The sequence below is a fragment of the Mycteria americana genome, chromosome 13, assembly GCF_035582795.1.
Source record: "Mycteria americana isolate JAX WOST 10 ecotype Jacksonville Zoo and Gardens chromosome 13, USCA_MyAme_1.0, whole genome shotgun sequence".
NCBI lineage: Eukaryota > Metazoa > Chordata > Aves > Ciconiiformes > Ciconiidae > Mycteria > Mycteria americana.
The window spans coordinates 10,906,098-10,933,545 of NC_134377.1; the positions used below are offsets into that span (position 1 = coordinate 10,906,098).

A 27,448-nucleotide genomic window follows, 5' to 3' on the forward strand; every position below is an offset into this window, starting at 1 on the left:
CGCACTCCCACGCCGGGGATGAGGTCCCACTTCGCCTCACACACTCAGCCCAGCCTCCCTTTCTCCCCTCCCAGCCCCGGCGAAAACGCGGTGACAGCCTCTCCGCTCACCCGAAACCATTCGCGCCGAGGGCTGGGCGACGCTTTGCGCCGTGGTCTCAGGCCTACGGAAAAGTGCCCGCAAGGATCCTAAAGTTCACTGAAAACAAAAGCGACACCAACACCCACGCGTGGGGGGGAGGTATCACCGCCGAAAGTCAACGCACGGCTGTCCCCACGCCCCCGGGGGTGCCCCGGCCCATCACCTCAGGCCTCGCTCACCCCCCCCCCGCTCCGTCCCTCACCGCGCTCTCGGGTCCCCGGCCCGGTTCCCCCCGCCGACGCCCAGCCGGGGCTTTCCCCGCGGCCGTGACTCACTCCGGGAGCCGCTCGGCCCCTCCGCGCCGCCCCCAGCCCCCGGTCCGCCCTGCCCCACGCCCCCGGCCCCCGCCCCGCGGCCCAAGGGCGGCGGCCGGTACCTGTAGGCCAGGGACATGCACTCGAAGAGCTTCGTGAGGGAGGCGTCGATGCTGAGGCGGCCCCCGGCGCCGCCGCCGCCGCGGGCCGCCCCGAACTGGTAGGTCTGGCAGGTCTGCTCGTTGACCGTGTCGAAGTCATAGCCCTTCTTGGGCGGGTGCTCGCTGTGCGGCGACGAGACCATGAAGTGGCCCGAGTGGATGATCTGGGGGCCCGGGGGCTGCCCCCGCCGCGGCCCGCACCGCCGCCCTCCGCCCGGCGAGACGCCACCATCGTCCGTGTCCGACGAGTCCTCGTCGGGCTCCGTGCGGGGACACAGCGGCCCCGCCGCCCCGAGGAGCCGCGCCGGCCGCATGAACACGTCGGCGGCCATGGCCCCGCTGCCGCCAGCCGCCGGCCAAGCCCGCCGCCCGCTCTGCGCCGCCACCGCCCCGCTCCGCCCCGGGCCGGCCCCCGCCGCGCCGCACCGCCCCCCTTAAAGGAGCCGGAGCGCCGCCCCCCTCCCCTGCGGCCTGCGCCCTCCCTGCTGCCGCCTCAGCCGCGCGGGCCTCCTCCCTCAGCGGGAGCGAGCGCGGGCCGGCGGCCCCTCCGGCCACCCCTCGGGCCCCTTTCCCTCAGCAAAGGGCCCATCCCGCCATTGCCACTCCCGAGGCCGCTTTCCCTCGACGCGGTTCCCAGCCGCCCCCGAGGCCGTGTCCCCTCAGGGAGAGCCCCATCAGCCACCCCAAAGGCCACTGGAAAACACCCCTGCGGGTGTTTCCCCTCAGTGAAAGCTGCAGCCCATTACCACCTTAGAGGCCGCTTTCCCTCACCCCACTGCCCTTTACTTACAAGAGGAGAGCTCCTTTAGAGGAAAGGGCAGGACCATCCCTGCCTCCTCCCACTCACCCACCACGTAAGTGACACCCACCATGTTTTACCCTTCCCCTTACACCACTGTCGATCATGAAACATCCCTGCAGGGCGGCTGGCTACCTTGCATCACCACCAGTCTCACCAAGAAAGCGGAAGGCATCACTGCCACAAGGCCCTGGTGTCACACTACGGCTGTCCTGTCCCCACTCCTCCCGCAGTGGTTTAAACGATCCAGCATGGCGCTTCCACCCAGCAGGACAATGTTGTAGGGCGAAGGTGGTGCATGGGGAACCCTCGACCAAAAATGCACAACCACCTCAGGCCTCAAGACTGAGAAGAGGCCTGGGGAGGCTGGGGTCACTCAAGAGAACCATCACAAGGAGCTAACTGCATGACTTTGGTAACACACTTCCTCAGAGAAACACCCCTAAGCTTAAGGGACTCTCATGAACATGAGAATCACAGAATCATGTAGGTTGGAAAAGACCTTTAAGATCATCAAGTCCAACCATAAACCTAACACCACCAAGTCCACCACTACACCATGTCCCTAAGCACCTCATCCAAACGTCTTTTAAATACCTCCAGGGATGGCGACTCAACCACTTCCCTGGGCAGCCTGTTCCAATGCTTGACAACCCTTCCGGGGAAGACATTTTTCCCAATATCCAATCTAAACCTCCCTTGGTGCAACTATTTCTAATATTTCTAAATCAGAAGATGCAGAGGACAGCCCAGAACTGGCTGAAGGATGTTGACAAGATAGTCGTTGGGCTAGAAACATTTTATGGATTTAAACTATCTTTAATACAGTAAATTGCATATTATTTTCAGGAAGCAGTCTGCAAGAAGCCAGGGCAGCTACAGAAGTAGCTGGAGACCCATGGCAGACAGGCTGCAAACATGGCTGGAGGGATCAGCCTGGAATTGCAGAGAAAAGCTTGGGACACGGCCCTTCTACTGCCAGCCTGGTGGCTCACACCTAACGCACATACCTGCTCAGTGGCGTGTGTAAAGTAAGCACAATTGTTCCAGGGGAAGTAAAGATCGGATTTCATCCTTCTCAAAAGCATAAAGGAAGCAATGGATTCTGTAGGTCAAGATGAAAGCACAGCAATAGGGCCGGTAGATGTATTAGTCTGGGGAGCAAACAGCAGCTTACAGCACAAAAACCCATGTACATACGTATGCATATACAAGGTCAAGAAAAAAGATCTCTAGCTTGCCCTGTAGAGCAAACCTCCATCACCAGGAGAGCAATTATATTCTAGATGGCATACTCCAAAGCATTTATACTAAATTGCTTATATTCTCTCAGTTCTAGGACCTCATACTTAAAAAACAGGCTCTTCTATATAGTCATCCTCAGGAGGGGAAACAAACCCCAAACGTTAAATTGCCACATGCTACTTTTTCTGCTTTGTAAAACCAGAAATAAGATCAAGGAAAACTCAAGGGATAGAGACAGCAAGTCCTGGGCATGGAACGAAGAGGCATTCCTGCAATATCACAATTATGCCCTTTCAGTGATCTAATATTCTCCATTAGAAAGCATGAAATCAAGACGGATCACTGTGTTTAGGGGAGAAGTGGTAAGGTCAAATACCTCCCCACATGAAAGGAGCAGTAAGGCATGGTCACATCATGTGAGGGCTCTGTTAGAAATCTTTAAAAATCAAGATTAACATTCAGCTCTTAGTCAGCATCACATATGACTAAAATTCTTAAGAGGCCACAGTCATAATTTAGCTTCCAAGCTGGTTATTGTTACCTTATTCTAAAGTTGTTTTTTGTTTTGTTTTGTAAAAGAAAGCTATGCTATCTCCCAGCAAGGCATTCTGATTGAGAGTACTCTAAGTGCAAAAAATGAAAACATTTCAAAACAAAATAGACATTGTAAAAATATGAATGTTAAGTCTGACATGTAGTTTGTTAAGAGCACCTTAACTAAACAAAAATTAAAAATCACAACCACCCATCAATAACAGCACTGTATACAGTACTTCCACAATAACAGCCTATATATTTAATTCACAAATTTATAAGCAAGCCACACTTGCTTCTTCCTGTGTGCAAGGAGGGGTAACTTGTTAAGTTGCTAGGTAGTAATGCAATTTTCTAAGAAGTTAGCACTACACCAAACCATCACTTAAAATGGGGACAGCAGTCTTAAGCTATGACTAACATTTGATGCAGTTCAGAGTTGTCTCCTCTAACCATCCTCAGTGCAAATACTGCAGATGCAAGGAAAGATGCATCCCTTAAATCCAGTTATTTTGGAGACAGATCTCTTGGTTTGCCTTTTTAAGATCAGCATTTAGGTGATCAGTAACGGGTGAAGACTCCCAGCTACCCTCTCCTCCTCCACAGTAATGAATTCCAGGAGGCACAGGGAAACACTAAGGGGCCACAGCAGCATCTTTTGAGTATGCTTTTTCTTACTGTTTCTTTTTAGCAATCTGTAGTGCAAGGTGAAACGCAGGCCATCATCTGATGATGATGTTCCTTCAACGTCACACGATTTTAGCACAGGAGGAGACAGACATTTACTGACTTAGAATTCAACTTTAATACACACTGAAGAAAGAGACATTCAAGCTGTTTAAAAATACACCCACAGTGGACTCCACAACACTTAGTGGTAAGAGATTATCCTCCTAAATCTACAGACAGGAAGATAAGCATTCCCATTTTGATGGGGTGAAAGAGCTCAAGGAATCTTACTCACAGCCTCAGACTGTGGGGCTGATTGCAGGTGCTGGGAGTCCAGCCATCCCATCACCACTTTGCTGGCTCCTCTGCCCATCCTGCTCCCAGGCAAACCACAGGGCCAACCTCCAGCCCCGTACCCTGCTTCTAGGCTAGGCTGCTGCTCACTCCTTCACCCTTTACTGGCACAAGCCTTACCTGTTCAGAAGCCTTTCCTTCTGAGACCCGTCTGGAATTACATCCTTGTTTCTACCTGTTCTTTTCTCTCTCTCCAGTTCCACCCTATATATAATTCCTTTATGTAAGTCTGCTGATTTAATTCACTAATCCAGAGAAGAAAAAAAGCCTAACTCAAATGGGTAGTTTTCTTCCTAGGTTAGCGAACTTAACTGCTTGATGAGAGGATGCTATGAGCACCCCAGTAAATGGAAGGGAGGCAACAAAACTAAGCTGGGAGCAGGCAAGCTGGCTGTGGCTCACCCTTCTGGTAGCGGTGAGCCAGCAGACCAGTTCAGCTGTCTGTGAAGCTGCAGGCTACTTTGGGCAGACCACACAGAACACTAAAAATAAGCTGGACACTTTATATCCATCTTGAATGTAAAGAATCTTTCCAAAACTCTTAAGGAGTTTTACCCTTGCTAGCATCAGACTCAAGCATGTTTCCAAACTGAAGCATGTTTCCACACTATGCCCTCCTCCCTCCAATTTAAGTTACCACAACACATTAGCCGAGTACCAAGCCAACAGCAAGCACCTTAAATTACCAAGTTATTTTGCAGGCTGCTGTAATTATATTGGCCATATCTATTTGTTTGTTTTTGCAACAACAAACTGCCCCCGCCCCGCTCAGTGTCCTGCTACAATATCAAGACACCTTTGGTCCACTCAAAGGTGAATAATTTTACACGTTACCAAATGAGACAACACCATAGAATGCACATTTAAAAATACCATTTATAAAACCAGAAATTTATTGTAAATTTAAAAAAACCAAACTGAGATTAAGTTTCTTGATAAAAATTATTCACACAGCATTCATGTTGTGATTTTTTATTTTATTTTTGAAATGAAACCATTGTACATTGTACAAACCATAACTACCGATGGAATAAATAAGTGAAAAATTATACTGCTGTACAACACACACACACACAAATCATAAGATGGAAAACGATTAGGTATTGAAGAAAACAAAATTCTTTACACCTTCTAACAGGCCCTTAGATATAAAGAACATTCCAAAACATGACAATGTTTATGTATGAAGATAGCCACCCAAAACCAATATTTTATACTGCCTTGTTGATTATTTTTTGTTGTTTTGTAAGTGCCAGCACTTTTTGGAATGTTTAACAACTACTTTCCCAAGCATAAAAATTCCAAGGAATAGTTCTGCTATAAAATGTTTGGCTGAGTAAATCGCTTATTCAGAAGGCCTTCCCACATGTTCCACAAACTCAGCTAGTTTACTTGCTTGCTTCTAGTTTCTTTTTTTTTTTTCTTTTTTTTTTTTTTCCCTTTTTTCTTTCCTTTTTTTGTATTTATTTGTAACTGAAGCTCCAACATTCAGCATTGTAGCAAGGAAGCACTTCTTGATATTTGCACTATTTCTAAAACATTAGCTGTATGAGAACTTTCAGTCATCTTGAAGAAAATTACATCTCTCCTTCTGCTCCACGTCTCAATGCTTTCAATAAACCCTTTTACAGTGAGTTCATAAAACGAGTTTCTGGTAGAGATAGGTCCAAGCCAAAAAAAGCTGGATTTAGATCTGGTTTCAAACCTCAGGTCGATTTGAATGCGATGTTCTGGTTTGGTCCCATCTGTACTTTCTGGCATTAAAATGTGTTTAATCACATCCGTTGGCCCATAAATGTTATCAGGCACTTCAAAAAAAGACTAATAACAGTCTTATACACTATTTTGGATTTCTTCATACCAGATAATGTCAAAGTCTCTTCCCCTAGAGACTGACAATAACAGGTCTAAGGAACCCAAATCTATCTGCTTGTTCGGTTGTCTGTTGTCACTAGAATTTCTGGTTAAAAAAAAGTTCTGAATGTATTCTGTATAAGCTGTAAATAAAGCATTACTACTTTAGAAATAAAGCCTCTAGGAATATGGTTATGATGCCTTGTCTTGTAAGCCACAGAACAATGACCAGTTCTGAGCAGAAGCCACAGGAGAGAAAAGGAAGTTTATAATTAAACGTGTTGATGTCAGTAATGCCAATAAATGCTTCTAACTAATGAAAAATTTGAGGTATTTTTAGTGCTATTTATATACTTTATTTCTTCCTAAAGTACAGGAATTAGTTTCTAAACGAAAAGTCTATTTACTCCCTTGGAAACATCTACAAAATTAAAATTAAAAACTTGCTGCGATGCACCTGAAGATAGGGATTAGTAAACATGACTACTTGTCAAAGGTGGCATCAGATTTGTTTTGTTTTAGCATTAAAAACAACAAAAAGTTAGTAAATAAAAAATATTTTTAAGTTTGAATCTTTCTAGATTTGCCCATTTAATATATCCATAGAACTTCTCACAAAATATCACTTAAATCTGAATGTAATATACATACAAATCAATCGCCATTGACCAGTTATCCACATTTTAGGCATACACACAATTCAAGAGAGAATTCTACTGTTTCATTGCATATATTGTGCAAATACAGTTTTTGGCTCCTCATTTCCTTATTTTCAGAATGTTAATGGACTTCATGATCAGGCCAGAAATCCCAAAAACTTATGAGGGAGCACACTGTTTTCATGAATGATTTGCAATCAAATTTTATTCACTTAAAATCCAAAAAGTTTTATTTCAACATAAAGGAAAAGTTCCGAAACTGAGTGTCATATGTTATTTGGAGTTCAATCCTACAAACATCTTATGGAAGGTCAGTATTGGCTCCCCACTCCTCCCTCCCTCTATTCCCTCCCCCCACTTCCCCATTGTTTTTCATAATAAAGTGGTAATTGCAAACGCAATACAGTAGTCCAAGTGCAAGCCATTTTCACTATTGGAGAATTCAGAAATAAATAAGCTTAATGAAGAGCTAATTATGAAAATGTATCAACTGGAAGCAATTTTTTTCATTTAAAAAAGTATTTACAGTTCTTAGCTTACAAACTATATGCAACCATTTCCATAGCTTTGAGATCATACTTTAAATTACAAGTTCCATCTCCCACACAAAGTGAAGACACACTAAGGGCCCGATCCAGCAATACGTATGTACGTACATAGGTACATACGCGCACGCATGTACTGAAGTGAGAAATAAGCAGTTCCCACTGACACCAGGTATTTATAACTGGGAGCTCACCCTGGAAGTACAAAGCCCACTGTAAGATCAGGCCCCTGTGACCTGATGCCGATGGTTCTGCACTTCTGCGTGCCACGAATTTGAAGGGAGTTGCACATACAGTGCCTTTCAATCAAGTTTAGCATAAGCACACTTCAACATAATTGAAAAAGAAGGAACATTTCTAACAATGATGTAGGGACTATGGAAACAACAAGGCTTATTTACAAGACTTGCTGAAAGAAAAAAAGAAATCCCAAATACAGTATTAACGTGGAACATAGAAGTAAACATCTTATAAAGAAACAGTACAATGAAATCCAGTTCAGTGAAAACATGGTATCAAAAAAGTCCAATTGAAAATAAATTCATTGTGCATCAATCCCTTTGACCCTATTTATGTACATAGTGGAACTTTTCTGTAAAGCAAGTTGTACCCAGTACAGAGATCTGGACCTAATACGTAAGTATTTTAACTGCTGTATTATAGTATATATTCAGATCTGGACTATAAATGGTAAACAGATCATGTTAACTTCTGATGAAGTTAAGTATTTAGAAGACCAAATTTACAGTTGCGAATGCCATGCATTCAATAAAAGATCTCCACTATAGCTGCTAAAATAAAATATCAAGCTCCTTTTTCTCCTTGGACTCCAAGAGTGAAAATGGCTTCCTGATCTGTATTTGTTAAAAATTTAAGCACCAGGGATTTAAAAATTAAAAACAAAACAAAAACCCCAAACAAAAAGAAAAGAAAAGGAAAGAAAAGAAAAAGCCTTACTACATGGCATTATACAAACATAGGCCACTTTGCAAAGGAGACAGTTGCAAAACAACTTTTAAAAGTTAGCACTGTTTTCAGAACACAAGGCACAAAACAAAAGCAGACATCACGCCAGAACAATGAACTTCACATGAAAGCTAATACCTGACCTGTACCATCCTTAAATATCTTACAATGTTAAATAGAGAAATGAAAAAAAAAAAAATACAGCAGCAACATAATTGTAATTTTGACTTTAGAAACAGTGCGTAGACCCCTCCTGAGTTGTTTACTCCAACCATTTCAGAGACAGTAACTTAAAAGTTCTCAATGTTTGTTTCACAGGAAAAAGTTTTCAGTGTCTGAGAAGTTAAACCTTTGTTAGGCTTTCTTGGATTTTTGCTTGGTAACTTGAAAAGTTAGGAGTTCTGTCCTCATCCAAGAGAAGATGCTTAAGTAAGGTTGTTCTATAATTAAGCCCACTGATGTACCTTACATAAAAACTGACCAGAAAAATCTATAGTCTAAATCTCTTCAACGTTTTGTTGGGAAGCCTCTACTTTCATCTTTTTAGAAGGTGGCACTCCTTCAGAGTCCTTAATGAGGAGGAAAAGAAAAACAACCACGTTATCATTGCACTGAATTTCAGGCACCATAAACATCAAACAAAAAGCATGAACAAATTCCCTGGTGTGTCATTTGTAAAATGCAAAGCATCCCTGGATATGAGAATGACATGACCAAGTGCATTCGCTTCCTGAAGTCACTCCTCTACTTACATCTTACCTCAGTATCTTTACACTTCTTGTCATCTACTGACAAAGGGCAAAATTCTAGTTCCAGGCTAAAAACCACAGTGAATATTCCAAGCAACAGCCTTGATGCATGGTTATACCCAGACTTCCCTCAGCTCCACACTCAAGCACAACCCGCACCAAGTGCACACAAACTTTCCCCTGCTGTAGCCAAAGCAATCTCTACAGGACAGAACATGCAAGGTTTGGAAAGCGTGAGGTGTGCACCGAAACAAGCTAACCACCCACAAGGAAAAACATTGGACTGAGCAGTGCTCTGCCTGAGGATCTCGGTGTGAGGGGGACAACTGCAAGGATAATTTCTTTCTCCCACCCACCCAGAATTTTTCACTATACCAGGGAGTAAACATCCAAACATCTCGGCCACTGAATCTACAAAAATTAACTTTCCTAACTGCTATATGCATTTACTTTCACAGAAGGTATTTTACTTCTGAATGGTCCTCAAAAGAGGTCTGTCCAGTAGGCTGGGTCCAAGCATTTTATTAACATGAAATTTTAATATTCCCTTACAAAACTAACACAGACTGGTTTAAGAAACTGAAAAGTAAATCAGACCAATCTAGTCTTACTGTTCAAGTTATGTGAAATGCAAGAAGCCAATCAAATTAACCACAAAACCAGATACATGTACATTTAATACTCTACAGCTGCTTTACTGTCATCACCTTTGGAAATGAGTCTAAATACACAACTGGCCTCCTTACATTTTCTTTTTGGTAAAAATACTCTTTTCCAAATTCCAAATAATTGTGCTTTTGCGCTTAAAGTTACCTGAGAGTTTTTAGATGCCTCTGTAATTATATCATTTTCTCCAGAGGACTGAATTTCTGCTTTCTCTGAACTATTCATGGAATTTTCCATTGAAGACTGTGAATTCTGTTCATCAGAGGTATCTGAAATTTCAAGAAATAATTTTAAACAAATGAAAGCATTCAGCAGGAGCTTTTAGGATGCCTTCTCATTAGCAACATACCAAACACATATATTTCACCCACGTGTAACCATTAATGATAACATACACAACAACCATATGAATATAATGAATTAAGCTCAAACTCCAAGACCACAACCTCTGGCTGCTGCCAGAAGACCTTTGCCTTCACGCTGCCGGCAGTATACAATTGCTGGAATCAGTCCCTAGAGGGAGCCAAGCTCCCGCACACCCTGTGACACAGAACGATGTCAATGCTGTGAGCAAACAAGTTTCACCATAAACTTCGCAAAGGGACTGACCGCAAGGAAACTTGCTTCAAACCAGAAGTAAAAGGCAGCTACAAAAAGGGCTGAATTGTGGTAACTAATGGATCTAAAACTGTATAGTTAAGGGGAGAGAATAAAGTTATCTGAATCCAAATTCAGCCATGTATTTAAAATCCACTTTTTTGCTTAATACTACTTTAAGATAAAATTTAGAAATTCAGCTAGTTAGCTTAACCATTAAGGTTGTAGAATTTAATTCCGGTGCACACTTATGGAGAATTCTTCCAGCTTGTTACATCCCTTACCTGCTTCCAATTTTTGTGTTTGTTTGGGGTTGTTGTTTGTTTGTTTGTTGTTGTTTTTTAAAAAAAAACCTTTCTCTCAAAGCAAGACTTAAAGAGGGCTCAGGGTTAAAGCACCCATTCACTCGAAGAGGGGATAGGGGCACTTGAAATGTCTTTACAGGTTAAAGATCCCTGCAAGTTTAACACAGTATGATCAGAAGCAGAGACTCAACAACAACAACAAAACAACCAACCAACCAAACCAAAACCAAAACACCTCAAACCAAACCCCTTTGATTGTAAAAGGTCGGTTATATTTCTTTCAGTATCCACACCAAGAACAGTGCAAGGACTGGAACCCATTCTTTCATTCACCTCATTCAAAAATCCTTTTTGACTTGAATGAATTCTGAGAAGGATGCAAAGTAAAGTTTTATGAAGTGATCACTCCACAGGTCCCTGACCCAAGAAACATATATATTTAGCCTACATGAAGAGAAATGCAAGATCAAAAAAATTTTTTTTTTTTGACAACTTTGGTTAATGAAGATGACATAACCAGCGAGTAATGGATATTTTTGTGGTGTACTGTATAAAAAGCATCACAAGTATTTCTGGAAGTTTTGACAAAGTGACACCTATGATGAGCAGTCTCAAAGATTATATTCGGCAAACTCGGACAGAATTGTCTTCCTTTCCATGTCTCACCAGAAAAGCATGTTCATACTGATAAAGAAACAAGTCCCAAGGGTCAGAAGGAATTTCAATTTCAATTTCTGTTGTGTATGTCTGAGCATACTTTGCAACTTGAGCTAAGGAGCACCTTGTGATGTGCGCATCTCCCCATGACAAAAACACACTTAAGAGCAACTTCCACAACGGACAGCTCATAGCTGCTGTGTTCTCTTCCAGTGGCTACTGACAGCTACCACTCACGCTGCTGCTGGCCTCTGGGCAAGGGGATCTGTATTTTAAACTGCCCAGCCCCAAGCTGTTCCGATGCCTGCAATGACTTGTTTACACAGCAAAATGTTTTGAATGCACCTGTTTTCTTTGAGAAGTCCACATTAGGCATTTCTGACCACCCAAACTGACCCCTAGCTTTAAGAAACCTCCCTGATTTCAGTGCACTAACATGAGATAGACATACAAGGTCATTAACCCTATTCAGTTGAATAATGTCACAATTTCAAGGATTTGATTGATCATAACACTTTGGTAGATAAATATTTAATAATTTTTTAAATGCAGCATATAACCAATAGAAAAAACCACATTAATAATGGGTATTTTTTTGCCATTACTTCTCCCTTTCATTTTACAGTAACTGGCTCTGGAACTAATCCAGAGAACTTGGTATGATTTTCCCTGAACCTAAATTTAGTCAGGGGAGCATGTATGCTATGTAACAACTTCACACAAGCAGGTTCAGACAATATTAGACCTAGGAGTAAATCCTTACCGTTTACTGTGACCAAACATGCTAGTTGAGATTTTCTTTGAAGGACATGGCGTTCTGCTTTATTTCAATTTGGTGATGATTCAGTTGTCAAATTTTAATTCCAATCAACAATGACAACATTTAACATACTTAACCATTCTGGTATTACCAAGATAAAAGCTCCAAATTTAAATTGGTTAGTGGATCTACTGAGCTAAGAATTAAATCAGGAGGGCATAATTTAATTGCTTTGCTATGGGAAGAATTCCGCAACCAAATTATTAGAATGGTGTTAAGGACATCTTTTATCTGTTATAAAGGGATGAAGAAAGTTATCTTCCCGAGAATATAAATACAGAGCATGTTTCAATTACCCAAAATACCATTTAAAGAGTGAGGTTCAGAAGAATCTCTTAACCCACATGTATTTTTAATCTGCGCACGACTACAGTACAATATTGTAACACTTTGAGAAAATTAGGCCAGAATACAGAGCTAACTTTTGAATAAATAACTAGCAGGGTTAAGAAAAAAGAAAGCTTACATTAAAGTTTACACAATTAAAAAAATAATTTCAAAGTATCTCGCCTCTATTTTACTTTCTGTCCTGGTTTCAGCTGAGATAGAGTTAATTTTCTTTATAGTGGCTGGTACGGGGCTATGTTTTGGATTTGTGCTGAAGACAGTGTTGATAATACAGGGATGTTTTAGTTGTTGCTGTACTAGTCAAGGACTTTTCAGCTTCCCGTGCTCTGCCAGGTGCAGAAGAAGCTGGGAGGGGACACAGCCAGGACAGTTGATCCAAACTGACCAAAGGGCTATTCCATACCATATGACGTCATGCTCAGTATATAAAGCTGGGGAAGAAGAAGGAAGGGGGGACATTTGGAGCGATGGCGTTTGTCTTCCGTAAGTAACCATTACGTGTGATGGAGCCCTGCTTTCCTGGAGATGGCTGAACACCTGCCTGCCCATGGGAAGGAGTGCATTAATTCCTTGCTTTGCTTGCGTGCGCGGCTTTTGCTTTACCTATTAAACTGTTTTTATCTCAACCCTCAAGTTTTCTTACTTTTGCTCTTCCGATTCTCTCCCCCATCCCACCGAGGGGGAGTGAGTGAGCGGCTGCGTGGTGCTTAGTTGCTGGCTGGGGCTAAACCACGACACTTTCACACTAGATAACGAAAATTCATGTATCTACAAAAGTAATACTTTCCAGGATTTCTGTGATTACATGGTAGCAACCATTTTAAAGATTATTTTAAATTATTTCTTCTTTCAAGACTGAGATTAAGACAACAATAAACCAAGTATTTTGTTTGTTTCCTCTCTGAAAAGACGCTGAATGTCAATCTGACCTTTTCAGCTGTATGGAAGGATCACCGGTAGGCCAGAGAGATTATGGCCCATTTTCACATAAATGCTGAGAATTCAGAAACCATTTCTTTCAAATTTGTTATTATTCAGTTGATAAAAAGGATAAGCAAATAAATTATGCACTAAAGGATAACATATTTTGTTTGGCTTTGAAGACGATCTTTTCAGCTTACCTTCTGAACCAGCCTGCTCCTTTGCTTCTGTCTGAGTTTCGTCAGACTTTACTTCAGTGCCGTCTGCTTGTGTTGCCAAGTTCTGTTCTGGTGCTGGACTTGAATTACTACTGTTTTCTTGTTTTATTGGAGAAGCATCAGCTATTGAACTCTGGTTGCTATTGTCATCTGTTAACAAAAGAGTTAAAAACAAGAAAGTCTAATTTGACAAGATAAAAAGCACACCTTAATTCTTCCGTATTTTTCCTGTATTATTCCCTGATAACACATTATATAGTCTAGCTTGTTTGGAATCAAGTCCAAGCATTTAGACTAACATTACATCTAACTTTTTTCCACATCACCACAATTTTTGCTCTTGCAGCCTATGCTGTAATACAGGAGTTTTCTAGCAGCTACTAAAAATCAGAAAACTTAAAAAAAGGTGCTCTAACTAATATTATACAATAAAACCAAGAGTGTTTTACTCAGATCTCTTCCAAAAGAACCCAGAATTTTGTAATATGAGTAGAACAGATCAACTGAAGCAACAGTCTCATTTTATAGTTCATATAACACAGGGCTAATTAACTGTTCATCCTGCAGATTTACAAATACCCATCACTACAATGTTCAGATGAGCAGATAGTTTTTGAAGTGTGTCCTGAAGGAAAAAAAAAAAACACCACCCCTAACAAAACCCCATCAAGGTAAAATGTGAATTCCAGTCCCAGTATCAATAGTTTCTAAGTGATAATTGTCCAGAATATTCTCTAGCCTCCAAAAACTTGGATCACTAACTTTCTGCAGCACAGATCGTGTCTCTGTAGTTAACAGGAAATATTCTGCCTGTACCCTCTTCCTGTGAAAACCAATGACAGAGGTTTAAGTATTCAGCAAATACTTAATGGATAGCAGTGGGGTGCAACTTCCTGTAATCTTTAAGCCAGTCTAACAACCATGGGTAATCAAGAGGGAAGCTCCCGCTCCCTAAAGAAAACTAACCCAGCAAAACATTATTAGTTAAATTACTAGCATGCAAGTCAATCCACCTCGTTCTGCATCTGTACAATCATTACATCCAAAGTACTTCAGAAACACATAGTTAGTGATGGGAGCATCTCTTTTCAGAACACCCTGAAGTCAGATCAGATTATCATTAAATTGTACAGTATGGCTTAAAACCCACAAGTGATATATGATAAAAAAGCAAGTAGTATATTCACCTCAAGGATGGGAGAAAAAAGACTTAAGAAAATTAAGTTATCTGACCAAGGCAAATGCTAAGAAGTTTGAAACAGATGAAAAATTAATCCAAATCTGTGAAAGTCCTGCTCAATCCTTTAATTGCAAGACAATACTCACTGTGAACACTGCAAAAGCCAACCAGGAAGCAATACAAATGCAAATAAAACTGAAATTAAAAATTTGCAACCCACTAAAAAGTGATCCCCTCTTATCAGCTCAAATAGTGCTGCATTCTCAGCCATGATTGTTATCCAAACACCCAGAAGGTAAAAAATTACAGAGCTGAGCTGTGCAAGCTCCTCTGTAATAAATACCAGGTTAACACTCAACACTTCACACTTAAAAAAAAAATTAAAATAAAAACGATTGACCTAATAGTGCCTGACTGGCAAGCAAAAAAAATGTTTTCTTAACCAGTTGATTTCATCAAGCTGAAGCAGAAGGAAGACACCACAGAACCAGAGCTTGCTTTCTTGGCTCTTACAGAATTCTTTCGACCTGACTCACCTATAGAGTTAAAAAGTACAAAACCTGCAAAACTATAGTAGCTGCCACTGAGGCTTTGGGGGTCTTTGGTTCTTCAAGCAGCAAACTCAACGGAATTACTACTTCACCCGAGTGTGGTATTTTGCATGGTAGATATTTCTATTTTTATTTTCATATTTAGCTCCACTAACAATTTTTTTTCCCCACACACAGCCCAGATAAAAACAGCATTTAAACAACTGTTAGTACACCCACAGAAGAGAAGTCCAAGGTACCAAATGAGCATGTGATGCTGTTTTCACTTTGACTCAATCATGTTGTCCATACATCTGAGCAACAGAGAATTTGACACTGTTAGGTTATACTTTCATAGCAGTGTCATAGGGTAATTGGGGCTGACCTTCTCCCACTCACCATGCATGTCCATCATCCCTGGAGAGGAGCTGTTCTCTGGAGTGGTCACTTCAGAGCCACATTTTTCATCTTTGCCTTTTTTCTTATTCTTATTTTTCTGAAAAACAAAAGGTATCACAATCAAATGAGACTATCACCATGAAGAGAAATCCATGTTGCAATATAAAACCCTTCCCACTCATTACTTGTGTAAGCATCTCTCAATTTCAAGTGAGAAATAAAGCCAATGTAATAATAACTGACATTATCAATAATGCATTAGTCCCAATAACTGCAGGGCTGTTTTTCTAATTGTATTCTTCGTAACACAAAACACTAGGATATATACGTTTTTATCCAGAAATTCTAGTAAAGGTTAGCACTTAAACATGTTTTCCATCTTCAAACAACTGCACAATTTTTGTAAAAAGTACAAAAGTTCTCAATAATACCCCTCATTCTACAAACAGGGAATCTGAAGCACAACAATTAAACGGCTTGCTGAAACTGAGTCAGAGAACTTGGGAGGTGCTGGCTGCTAACTTTGTACTCAGTCCAAAGAGATACAAAAGCAAGGTCAAAAGAATCTCTGCTACACCAGGAAAAAGGAAGAACATCGCTGATCAGAGGCAGGGCTAAGATTCATGAATCTACACGATTTCTCAGCTCGTAACTTTGCTCACTTTAAGGTTTATGCATATTGACACACTGCTACAGAACTCAACACATTCTCCCTTTCATATCAGAAAGCTTGTAGAATACACCTAAACAATATGCATGCATGCACAACAGGAATGATAACAGATCTAGAATTTTAACACTAAAGAGACAGCTTTTTACCTCTTTCTCAATGACCAACACTGCAGAGACCTCCTCCTTCTCTACAACTAATGCTGTTTCTTCATTAAAACTAAAAGATGGATTAAGAAAAATCAGATTGGCCTAAAACAAAGAGCATAAGCAAGACAGTCCTATATGAACATAGGTCACAACACGCTCATGACCAAACAACAGTATGGACTGCAAGCATTAAAACAAAGGAAGAGACAGTGGCATCCATCACATGGAAAATCTGCGTCTGCTAAGGGATGCAGCATTTTCAATTAAGAGGTGACGTAATCAGTCTCATAGGAGAAAGAGCCAGCTGCACTGCTTTTGGAGGATCCTGCGTGCCTGCTGAGAAGACAATTAAAAGCCTGACTCTAGGAAGAACACTCGGCAACCCATGCATTCAGATAAGACAGTGTCCTCCAATGAAGGAAGAAACTAAAACCACAGTCAAATATTGTCTAAGACTGCAGAAGAAATTCAACACGTGATATCTGGAAGGACCTTCCCCTCTATTTTAAATAGATTATTAGGCTTATTTTTAAGCTGTATTTTTACTTCAGAGAAGCCAGATTTTATTCCTGAATATGCGAAACGGAGGTAAAAGCACATGGACTTCTTTACCTTTGCAAAATGAAAGTTCAGAGGGGACATAATCTCTGTCAGGTCTGGGTCTTTTTTTCTTTTCTTTTTTTCTTTTTTTTTTTTTTTTTTTTTTAAGGTAAAAAGGACACTTTTGCCACAAGGGAAATATTGAAAAATGACTGCAAGTAATTTAAGCTGGAAAGTTTTGGTTTTTTTTTTTAAAAAGTTTAACCATCAAAGTGGTGAGTTCTACAACAGCCTTCCAAAACTAGTAGGAGGAAAGAGCCTACCTAATTCTAGTTCAAAGAAATGTCAAAGTGTCTTAGGAACAACATGGGGGAGGGGGGGGAATATAATCTGTGTTCACTAAAATCAAAGACAACTTCCATTTGAGACATGAAGCAGTAAAAAAGATCCCATTCTCCTATTCCACTAAAAATAAAGTATACTGTCTGCTCTAGGTGGATGAAATCGGATATAAAAGGATGTCCACAACAAAACTGAATAACCAAGATGACCCGTACCTGATACTTATTTTTAAAATATATGCAGTTGTTTTAATTGTGAGAACTTCCAGAGCAAAAAGACAGAAACCTTATGACATCAAGCCTGCAACAACTACAGCTGCACAACGGCCTCTACTTGTAATGAACAGAATGTGACTGTAGGACACTAAAGTAACTGGTCTCAAACAAGTGTCCCAATTTTAGCAAATCTGGAGCCTAAACCTAAAGATGATGGCTCAAAAAATACAATTAAACTCTGCACATAGAGACCATTATATAAACTCATTTTTCTTAATAGAGAATCTGACTTCGGGTACCAGTCACCTTGAAAATTCATCCAGAAACTCACTAGAAATTCTATTTCAAAGTTCCATGGTACCCATCACGCAGGCCTTAACTGCGGGAAAACAATTTTCAGAAGCCATGAGCCTAAATATCCTAAATATCTCTCTCACATAGATAGCACAGCTTTATCCCCCTATGTATTATGAATAATAAAATCAAGACCAAACATTTGACAACTAGAAAGAATGAACAGGTTTCTGTAAAGGAACCAGGAAACGTTTCCCAGTTCACAAGGGGTTACTTCAGAAATGCTGCTCAAGCATTAGAAGAATACAAGAGGCTTACCACAACTCTGACAGTCACAGAAATCTGTGGTACAACCAAAGGTACAGAAAGAAACAAACTCAGTTAAAACAACGCTAATAAAAAATAGGTCTTGAATTTGGACTTTGAAAAAGACAAGATCATGATACTGTCTTGTCTGAAAAACCATAATTTTACACATGTATTAACATAGTAGTTTTCCCCCAGACAGGTCTTAACTCATATTTCAAATAACGTAAAAGCACCTGACAGCCCAAGGAAGGAGTACCAAACTTAGGATATATATTCTATTGTATCATTAATTTACTCTGGTATCATTGATTAGTTTTCTCTCTATAACAATATTTTAATTTAAAAAATGAGAGCAATGTTCATTTTGAAAAATGATTTGGAAGCCAAATCAACTTTGATTTTTACACTTATTTTTATGCCACATGATTGTATCATGGCACATGAACAGTGCACAGTAAGAATGTAAACATGATGCATACACAAAACATTTATCAAGAGAAAACACACATTACAATAGAAGCACGTCTGCTGTATTGCTTGGGCTGGACATCTTAATACAAGTGATCTCAGTTCCACAGGATTTTCCTACCCTTACACTTCAGTGTTTTGCACCTAGTTTTGAGCAAAACAGCAGTGATGCACAGATAGACTACATTCTCTGCACAGTTCCAAACCAGCCACTCTCCTTTAAAGCATCAGGCAGAAAGAGGGGAAAAGTAATCAATGTCTTAGCTTTCCCTCCTGGCCTCCCAATTATTATGTTAGAGAAAGGCTTCAAAAATCAGTTTCAAGCCGAATGTTTAACAGTTATCTGAGAATTGATCCAAGTTGACTCCGGGAAGACTGTCACCCACTGAACCATGAACATCACTTTCTGTAGAGATCAGCATTTCCCTAGAGCTCTTCTATTTAAATGCTTGCAAGACCCACACCAGTCTTAGCTTAAAGGCTCAAAGAATAGCGAGCATATTTCTTTTGACTTTCCCTAAATGTGAGCGTCTACATCTTGAAAAAAGCAAGACATCTGCAGGATACTTACATCATCGACTTTAGGCTCTGTTACTGGTACCCATTTGTAAATCCTTAGGGATGTGTCGCCAACTGTCACCCACTTCTTCTCCCTATAAAATTACAATGCAGGAGAAGTTAAAGTTAAACTTTGGATTCAAAAGAAAGTGATCTACTATTGTAAGTTGTCAAGGATTTAAATAGGCTATTAAGTAGGATGATCTCTATTACATCGTCTTTAGTACTGCATTGTGCAAATTGTTCTTTGCATTTCACAAACTTGTTAGAGAACTGCTAACCTCCAGATTTCTCAGGGCTGTTACTTGACTAGGTGAGTAACTGCAGTAGCAGTAATAAGATCTGGATTAAAGATACAGTTAAGAAGAACAGCTACTGAAAAAGCAGATTTAATGCCTACAATTTTCACTTTCACTACAAGTTTCTAGAGAGCAAAAGAGGTTTTAGACAGACCAGTGTGTTTTGTCATGAAGCTGTTTAATGGTATTAAAAATCTAAATGCATTTTGACCATCTGAAGTTTATTTCTGGGTAGAAATTTGCTGCTAGCAATTTAACATTCACTCAACACTCCTGTCAGACAGCTCTGAAATTCTAGCCTTAGAACCAACAGCCTTACTGGTAGCAGTATGTGCCGTGATGCAGAATTCAGACTCTGGAGAGCCTAGTTCTCTTGGACAGCAAAGGCCGAGAAGGCTATCAGAGAGGGAAAAAGCATAACCTACGGCACTCTGTGCAGACCCCTGCCAGCCAGCCAGCCATGAAGTCGTGACATTGACAAATTGTGAAGGAAATGTGGCTGGAGGGCATCACTACATAGGGGGTCACGCAGACACAGAGTGCGGAGATGGAACGGATGCTGAACACTTAGTTAAGGGATGAATTCCTTGAGCTCTTCACATCAGAATATTAAAGGAAGGTCCACAATGCCAGAGAAATTTCATCACATTTCTGTGATCAGTTTTCAGGTCACAGATTACCACTGCTGGTTCCTGGGTTTGTAATATAGCTCTGCAAATGGATCGATTAAAAGTTAACAACAAAGACCAATTCCATTAAATATTCAGGAACATCTGAAATTAATTTGGCATGAGATCTCAAGCATTTCTCTTTTTTAAAAACACATTTAAATAATAGATTTGGGATCCAGTTATAGATTAAAAAAAAAAAATGTTCTTTGCAGGATGGGAGAAGCTGGATGTGACTCCAAACATGTATGTGATAGCTCCATTTTTAGAAAGGGCTCCCAGAATCAAAAGCAGCCACATTGTACAAATGCCACAAACATCCTCCTGACTATTTGTTTTAGCTACTAAAGCCGATCTTATTTGTTTTCCCTTTAGAGGACACATTTTCCTGTTTTTAAAAAAAAAAAAAAGCTATATATGGCAATTTGATAAGTTTTGGATCTGTCCACAAGGATATTTTAATTAAAGTACAAAACTATTTCAGATTCATTTCTTTCCCACTGCTCTCTTTGGAGCCCAGTTTTTCCTCAATGTGTTTAGATACATCCATTTGGGTATACTAGATGGCTAAAGTATGTCAAAACCCAATTTTACGCTAATTTGGAGCTGTACTGCTAGATGTGATAAAAATGACAGTGGAGATGAGGGCATGTCAATAATGAGAGCATACTTAATTGTGAAAAGATGATCATGATTTTTTTTTTAAGGATACAAGACAAACTAAACTTATTTCTACTTAGGAAAACCTTTGAAATTATGGAAATAAAACCAGCTGGGGTTTTGTTTTGGGTGTGGGGAGAGGTGAATAAATGCTTTAAAAAAATCAAGATTTTAGTCTTTTCCTACAGCAAAATATTACTTAGAGATGCTGCACTGGAAAACCAAAAGTTCAAGATACCTGTTAGCATCTCAAAGCAGCCTCACACAGCATCTTCACTGGACAGACTGTAGAACACAGGAGGAAACCTATATTAGTAACTTTTTCCTTCTAGTATTAAAGTTAGCCCTGACATTTTAATTCTTTTGAGCTTCTTAAGTACCACTTTAAGTTTTGATAACCCTCAGCTATAGGGATTTTTTTACTGAATTCAATACACAGTAATTCAGACAACAATGGGAATAAGGATATTTTGTGATGGACGTACACCAACATCCCAGTCCTGCAAACACTTATGGCTAAAAAGAAAACCCAACATCACACTGCTATTATTCAAATATTTTACATGTGTAAGCATTTACAGTATTGAAGCTTTAAGACCATAAAATATTAATAAGAAAAAAGAAGACAACCTCCCCTAAAACTTAATAAAATCATTGGCAGCACAAACACAAATTTATTAACAAAGAAACGTAATGACTTTCAGACATTTAAAATCAACAGGGTAAAATAACTTCAGGATTTAAGATGTTTATTGCAAATAAAGCTTTGAATATTATCTGTAATACTTACTGCCTTTCCATTTCAAAACAAAATCCAAAAACCAAACCAACCAGACAAAAAAAACCCAAACAAACAACAAAACACAAACCCCCCAAACCAGTTCTACTCTGAACACTCACTTTTTATCTTTTGTGCACAGACACCATCCCAACCTGCTGATCAGGGACTTTCCTTTTCATTTAGTTAAAATTAACAATTTACTGATGCTGCCCATAACAATAAGTTTGCTAAACGCTGCACAAACTACAAAATATTCTTGCTGACGAAATACCCGAGTAGGAATGAGGAATTAATGAACTCTTGTGCACATTCTGTTGTGAAACCTTAAGTAGTTTCTCCACCTGTTTTCTTGTCTGTAAAATGGATCCACTGTTGAACCCACTCATGCTGAGACCCTGACCAGAATTCCACCCCCATAACTCTATTCCACCTTTGTTAAGCAGTCACTAGGCAATATTTTTTATTGCACCATCCCCTGTTATACTATATAGGTTGATCTCTATATTGACTGGTGGATTGGAAAAGATGGATGATGGAACACCATCAACCTGAGAGTTAATCAGGCTAAAAATGGGGCAATTATCAGCTTTACTTGCCCATGTCTAGCTGACAAACTTCATAGCTTTACAAAAAAAAAATTTTCTGGTTTCAAACCTCTCCTGTTCCTCCATGAATGACTAAGGAGTAACAACACTGGAAAATGGCAAAACTTAAAATATATACAATAATATTTTTTTCTTTTAATCTTCCACACTGAAAATTATCTTAAATGTTTTAGTTATAGTAAATTCAGAAACTAATCAATACAACAGAAACAAACCCTTATATTTATCTGAAATTGTATTAAAGCATTTTAAAATTCTGAACCGTATCTGCACAGCATTTAAAGGACAGCCAAGGATACGTAGGGTAAGCATTAGTATCAACACTTCTTTAGTGCTTATGCCTGAGGCATACTAATATCCTAGAACTTATGTAATTATATACTCAATTCCCCATTCTAAATAGCCCAAGACTCTTAAATATATTTATATTTTGTATATTAACACTAAAGCTCCAAAGATGAATATCAAATTCCATGTATAAAAGTAATATACCGGTGAGCAAACACAACAGTGTATATTACACTTATACATAAAGTGTCAAGGCAGCTTCTGCAGCAGCAATGAGTGCTAGAAACATTTGATGGCACAGAAACAGAAAGCCTTTACTGCCAATATATTACCATTCAAGAAAAGGCTTTCACACTTGTTTGGCTTTTTACCATGACTATCATTTATCATAGAGATCTGTATTTACACAACGATTTGCTCCCACATACCCCATCTTCTGTTGATGATCACGAAGTGACGTCATAATGCTGAATTTATCACATCACACTCACTTGCATTGCAACAGAGTTTGGTGAAAATCACAGAATTATGACCTCCCTGTGGGATCAAGCAAAGGAGAAAGGGGAATGGGAAAGAAAATGCCATTATTATACACAAAAAGTGCTGTAAGATGCACAAAAAAAGATTTTTTTGAAACATAGGCTTGCTTTTCAGAGCACGCCTATTGCTATGTAGATGTTTGTCTAGCAACTAACGTGAAGTAGCCCCAAATATACATGGTGTTCCTTGACCACGCTGCAAATACAGTAAAATACCATGTAGCATGAATGGCAAAGACTAATGGTTAAGGATACCTTCCGTCTGAGTTTATCTAAATATGGTGCGTTATGAGAGTCCCCTTTAACTTACACAGGCCAGCAAGTTTTTAAGCAAGTTCTGCTATGTTCCACATTGCAACAAGCACCTTTTCTTTCAGTAAAGAGAAACATGGCTTATGCATGACAAAACTCTACCTTTAACATATATCCAACTTCCACTGAAGTCAAAGACATATCCTGGCTCAGAAAGAAATAATCATGAGCCAGAAAAAATTTACTGTAATTCAAGCATGCTAACAGTGTGTTTGGGCCACTACAGTACTTCAGTATTGCATATTTTTACTTCAACGGTCACTACATGAACTACAATCTTAGCAGGAAACCAAACACAGCCAACGTAGATGGACTAAACTAGGGTGGCAACCTGGTAAAAGCAAACAGTCTTTTCCAAAGACATCATGTTAAGAAATTCTATGTCATAAGTACTTTTCAGAGTGAAAGCCTATTTTAAGAAGGAAGCATGAGCAGCAAAACCTGCAGAAGCTCAATCTCAGAGCATTACATACCATACAAAAATATTTTAGCAAGTCTGAATGGAGACAGTAAACAGAAAAGCTACAGCAGCATTGTCTAGATATTCTACTCTAACTAGCCACAGCTAGCGATCCCAACCAATGGTACCAGGTAACATGATCTCACTGCCTGTGGCGACTTTGCTCCTCAACTTTTACACAACATGCTTTGTTTTAAGCTACATCCCAAGTCATGTCTGGCTCAACAGCCAATTCCCTACCATAATAAACATTTAGCACTTTCTGTAAGTACTTTCATCAGTTGTCCAAGTTCACCTCTTCTTCATAAGGTGCTATGACTATTCCTTGATTACAGCTTTGATGGGTTAGAAAAAGGTCAAATGACTGCTGCAAAGATACTGCAATTCAAAGACAAGGCAACACAATGAGATTTCCTCATTCCTGGTGCATTCTCTACATCAAGGTACCTATCTCCGTCAGCCACGCCATCACTCCATCCTTAAACGTTCACACAGTTGTCCAAAAGCTCAGCAGTGCTATGTACCCATGCAAATTATTTCACTGCCTCCCAAGACATCCTACCACTTATGCTTGCCTCCTGCCCATGACTTGTCTTTTAGTAAATGTCTGCATTTTTTTTCATTTAATAAATCAGACTTTTATAAAACAAGAGTGTTTCCATTATTTTTCTAATGCTGATTGAGGACACAATAGTTTTTGCCTCTCTCTTCTTGAGAGCCCATTTAGAATCTACACATACCCATTGATCTTTGAAGACAAAAACCAATCTCGTACCTTTCACAATTCATTGAGATAAATTTATCTGAGAGGATTATTTAAAATAGCCTGAAAGAAAAAAATAGTAAGTACTGTTAAAAAAAGTAGAACTACCCTCTTAGCCATGGAAATGTAACATTTTTTGCCACGCAAATACAACACAACCACGTGTTCTGCAAGACACGTGCTATGTGTTTTCTAAAATAGATGCTCATTCATGAGAGCGGTTTAAACAAAGGAGATATGGTTACATTAATCTCAAGATAAAAACGTAACAACTTCACTGTTTACTACTAAGTTCCAGTAATACCAGAAGCACTAGGCACTCTACAAACACACATAAAGATAGGGTACCTGCATCAAAGGGCTCACTGTCTAAGAAAGAACGCATATTTTCTAAGGAACAAAGTCTGCACTGATGGAAACCGCTTTCCAATAGGCACGTTCATAGGCACGGCAGTACAGGCATTCGCTAATATTGCACAGCAAGGCTGCTGCACACCTTCACAGACTGATAAAGCTTTGGTCAGCACGCACCAGAGCCACTGTCCGCTCAGAAGAGTTTACAGCTCGGTCTGCCTCTCTACTCATCCTCGGCATGCAGCACTCTGAGCACACGAGCCTCAGAAAACTCTGTTCTATGAGATGTTGGATGCAAGATATTTTAATCTTCAGTGGCTGCATTTCCACAGAAGAGCTGTGGATGGCAACAAATTGCTCCTATTATGCAAATGAAACTGCACACTTGGAAATTGCCTATGTGACTCTTCTGAAGATGCAGGAATTGCTGGCATGTAAAGTTCAATTTAACAAGCCAAGTCCTCCCAAAACATTTAGACCACAAAATGCAGAATCTCTCTTGCTAACTTCCCACCGTACTTGACTGCAGTTGGGGGGAATCATGAGATTCACCATCAAATTATGATTCCTTTAAAAGAAGAAAAATTATTTATGTAAATACCTGTGAGATGCACACACAAAAAGCCATATGAATACTTCCAACAATAATCAAAAGAAACATTACGTGATCCTGTACGGGAACGCTTTAAAGCAAGATGTCTCTCATGAGGGTTAAAACATACAAAATCTATTTATACCATAAGATTTCTGTTTTATAGAGGAAGCCATAGCAACTGACACGATGACAGAGAGCCATTGCCAAGAAAAAAAAAAGTAAATTAGACATTTTATTGAATGGCCAAGCTCCTGCCTCTACTCCTCTCTGAAATCTGCAAAGTAGGATTCAAAGGAAGTATGCTGTGCTCATGAATGAAACACCTACAGACAAATAGTCCCACACATCCAACAACGCTACTGTTTGAACAAAAGTCCTGTCACATCACTATACATTGTTCTGACCCTTCAAAGCTGGCCCACCAGTCAGCAAACAGCACTTAAAAACACTACCCGAGTAGAAGAGAGTTCCTGAAACCAACCGAACTGCAGTGCTCGGGCTGCTCCGGCTCCCTACACAATGGCTGGATTCTTTGAAATCCCCATCTCGTGCCCTGCGTTATTGGACACACGTCCCGATTCTTTGTCCGGCTCAAGCCAACGGGCCCATTCATCTGCTCAAGGCCATTTAAAATGCAACAATCCATTTCACCCGAATAACACACATTTAATTCTGTATTTTGCTTTTCTTTTAATGAAAGTGAAGCATTAGCTGTGGATTGCAATAAAAGTGCCCTCTTATTTTACCAGGTTCAAAAAAGCTGAGTTATGCAGATTAATACTAACCCAAGGGATTTCCCCGTGGATTTCAAATGTTTAAAGAAAGTATTTTAAGATACATGCACAAAGACTACTGAACAGTCAGTCAACTTGCTGGAAGAAAGAGATTCCCTCTCAATTCACGCTGGCACTACTCTTTATCCCATCCAAAAACCCTGGACCGACTGTGCAGAACATTGCAGCGACTGTTTTACTGTATTGTTTAAACACCTCATGTTGATTTTCCTAACAAAAGCAGAAAAGGACAAAAGCGGGAAAATGCCAAAACACGTTTAAGGCCTAACAAAAGGGAATTATTTCACTAGGGGTACAACCTTTAATTATATAATTTAAAACAAATTCCAGCGGCAATTACGCGCTCTCTCCTGCTCCGCTCGGGATTTACAACCGCCGGAGCGTTTGTGGGAGACGATCCCGCTCGGGTTTGCTGAGCTTACGTGCAAGCCTCGGGAACTTCAAAGGTAAAATAAATAAATACATGTGTCATAATAAAAAATAAACTCTCGGGCGCTTTACAGGGGTATTTTCAATGGTTTTTTTTTTTAAATACTTCTTTGAGCTCTAGTTCCACACAGACCCGGCGGCGCAGCTCCCCCAGGCCCGCTCCTCGGGGCCCTTTGTAGGGGACGGCGGCGGGAGGAGCCGGGCCCGACCCACCGCCCGCCCGCCCCGGCCCGGGATCCGCGGTGCGGCGGGCCGGGGACCGCGGGGACCGGCGGGGGTCGGCGGGGAGGGGGCTCGGCCGCACAATGGAGCCGCCTCTCGCCCTCACACGCCGCCGCCGCCGCCGCCGCCTTCATGTGACTCGCAGGAGCGAAATGGCTTCTGGGTGCCGCCGGCTCCCCGCCCCCCGCGGCCGCCCGGCGGGCTCCGGCCCCGTGAGGGGACGGCGCGGGGGGCAGGGGGGCGGCGGGGGGGTGAGGGGGGGCGGGGGTGGGCGCGGGGTCCCGGCGCGGCGCGGCCCGCTCACCATTTGCGCACTTTCTCGATGGCCGCCATCACCCGTTTGATATCATCCTTCGCCCGGCTCCGGGTCTCGGCCCGCACCGACCGGCCCGACATGCTGCTGGGGGGCGGCGGCGGCGGCCTCAGCGGGGAATGCGGCGCTCGCGCTGCTCGCGGCGTGCGTGCGTGCGTCCGACCGACCGACCGTCCGTCCGTCCGCCCGCCCGCACAATGCTCCCTCCGCTCGGCGCGGCGCGGCTCGGCTGGGCTCGGCGCGGCTCGGC

General features: G+C 40.9%; 2 protein-coding genes across 6 annotated transcripts in view; both read right to left on the reverse strand.

Annotated features, from left to right (window-relative positions):
- The window catches only part of MLXIP (MLX interacting protein), a 54,205-nt gene extending 53,261 nt beyond the window's left edge, over window positions 1–944 (reverse strand). For 4 of the 5 annotated variants that reach the window (XM_075516645.1, XM_075516641.1, XM_075516643.1 and 1 more), the window contains exon 1: window positions 518–944. In XM_075516645.1, the coding sequence (XP_075372760.1) occupies window positions 518–888 (371 nt within the window). In that variant the 5' untranslated portion in view covers window positions 889–944. Of the gene's footprint in view, window positions 1–110; window positions 187–517 lie in introns of those variants that run through there. The other variant, XM_075516646.1, reaches the window with a different exon arrangement.
- Window positions 945–5,117: 4,173 nt separating this feature from the next.
- Window positions 5,118–27,447, reverse strand: BCL7A (BAF chromatin remodeling complex subunit BCL7A). Its single transcript, XM_075515954.1, has 6 exons — window positions 27,190–27,447; window positions 19,130–19,211; window positions 15,572–15,668; window positions 13,445–13,612; window positions 9,744–9,865; window positions 5,118–8,750 (listed from the first exon to the last, which is right to left on the reverse strand). The coding sequence occupies exons 1-6, from the start codon at window positions 27,279–27,281 to the stop codon at window positions 8,679–8,681; spliced, it is 633 nt and encodes a 210-aa protein (XP_075372069.1). The 5' UTR covers window positions 27,282–27,447; the 3' UTR covers window positions 5,118–8,678.
- Between the last annotated feature and the right edge of the window lies 1 nt (window position 27,448).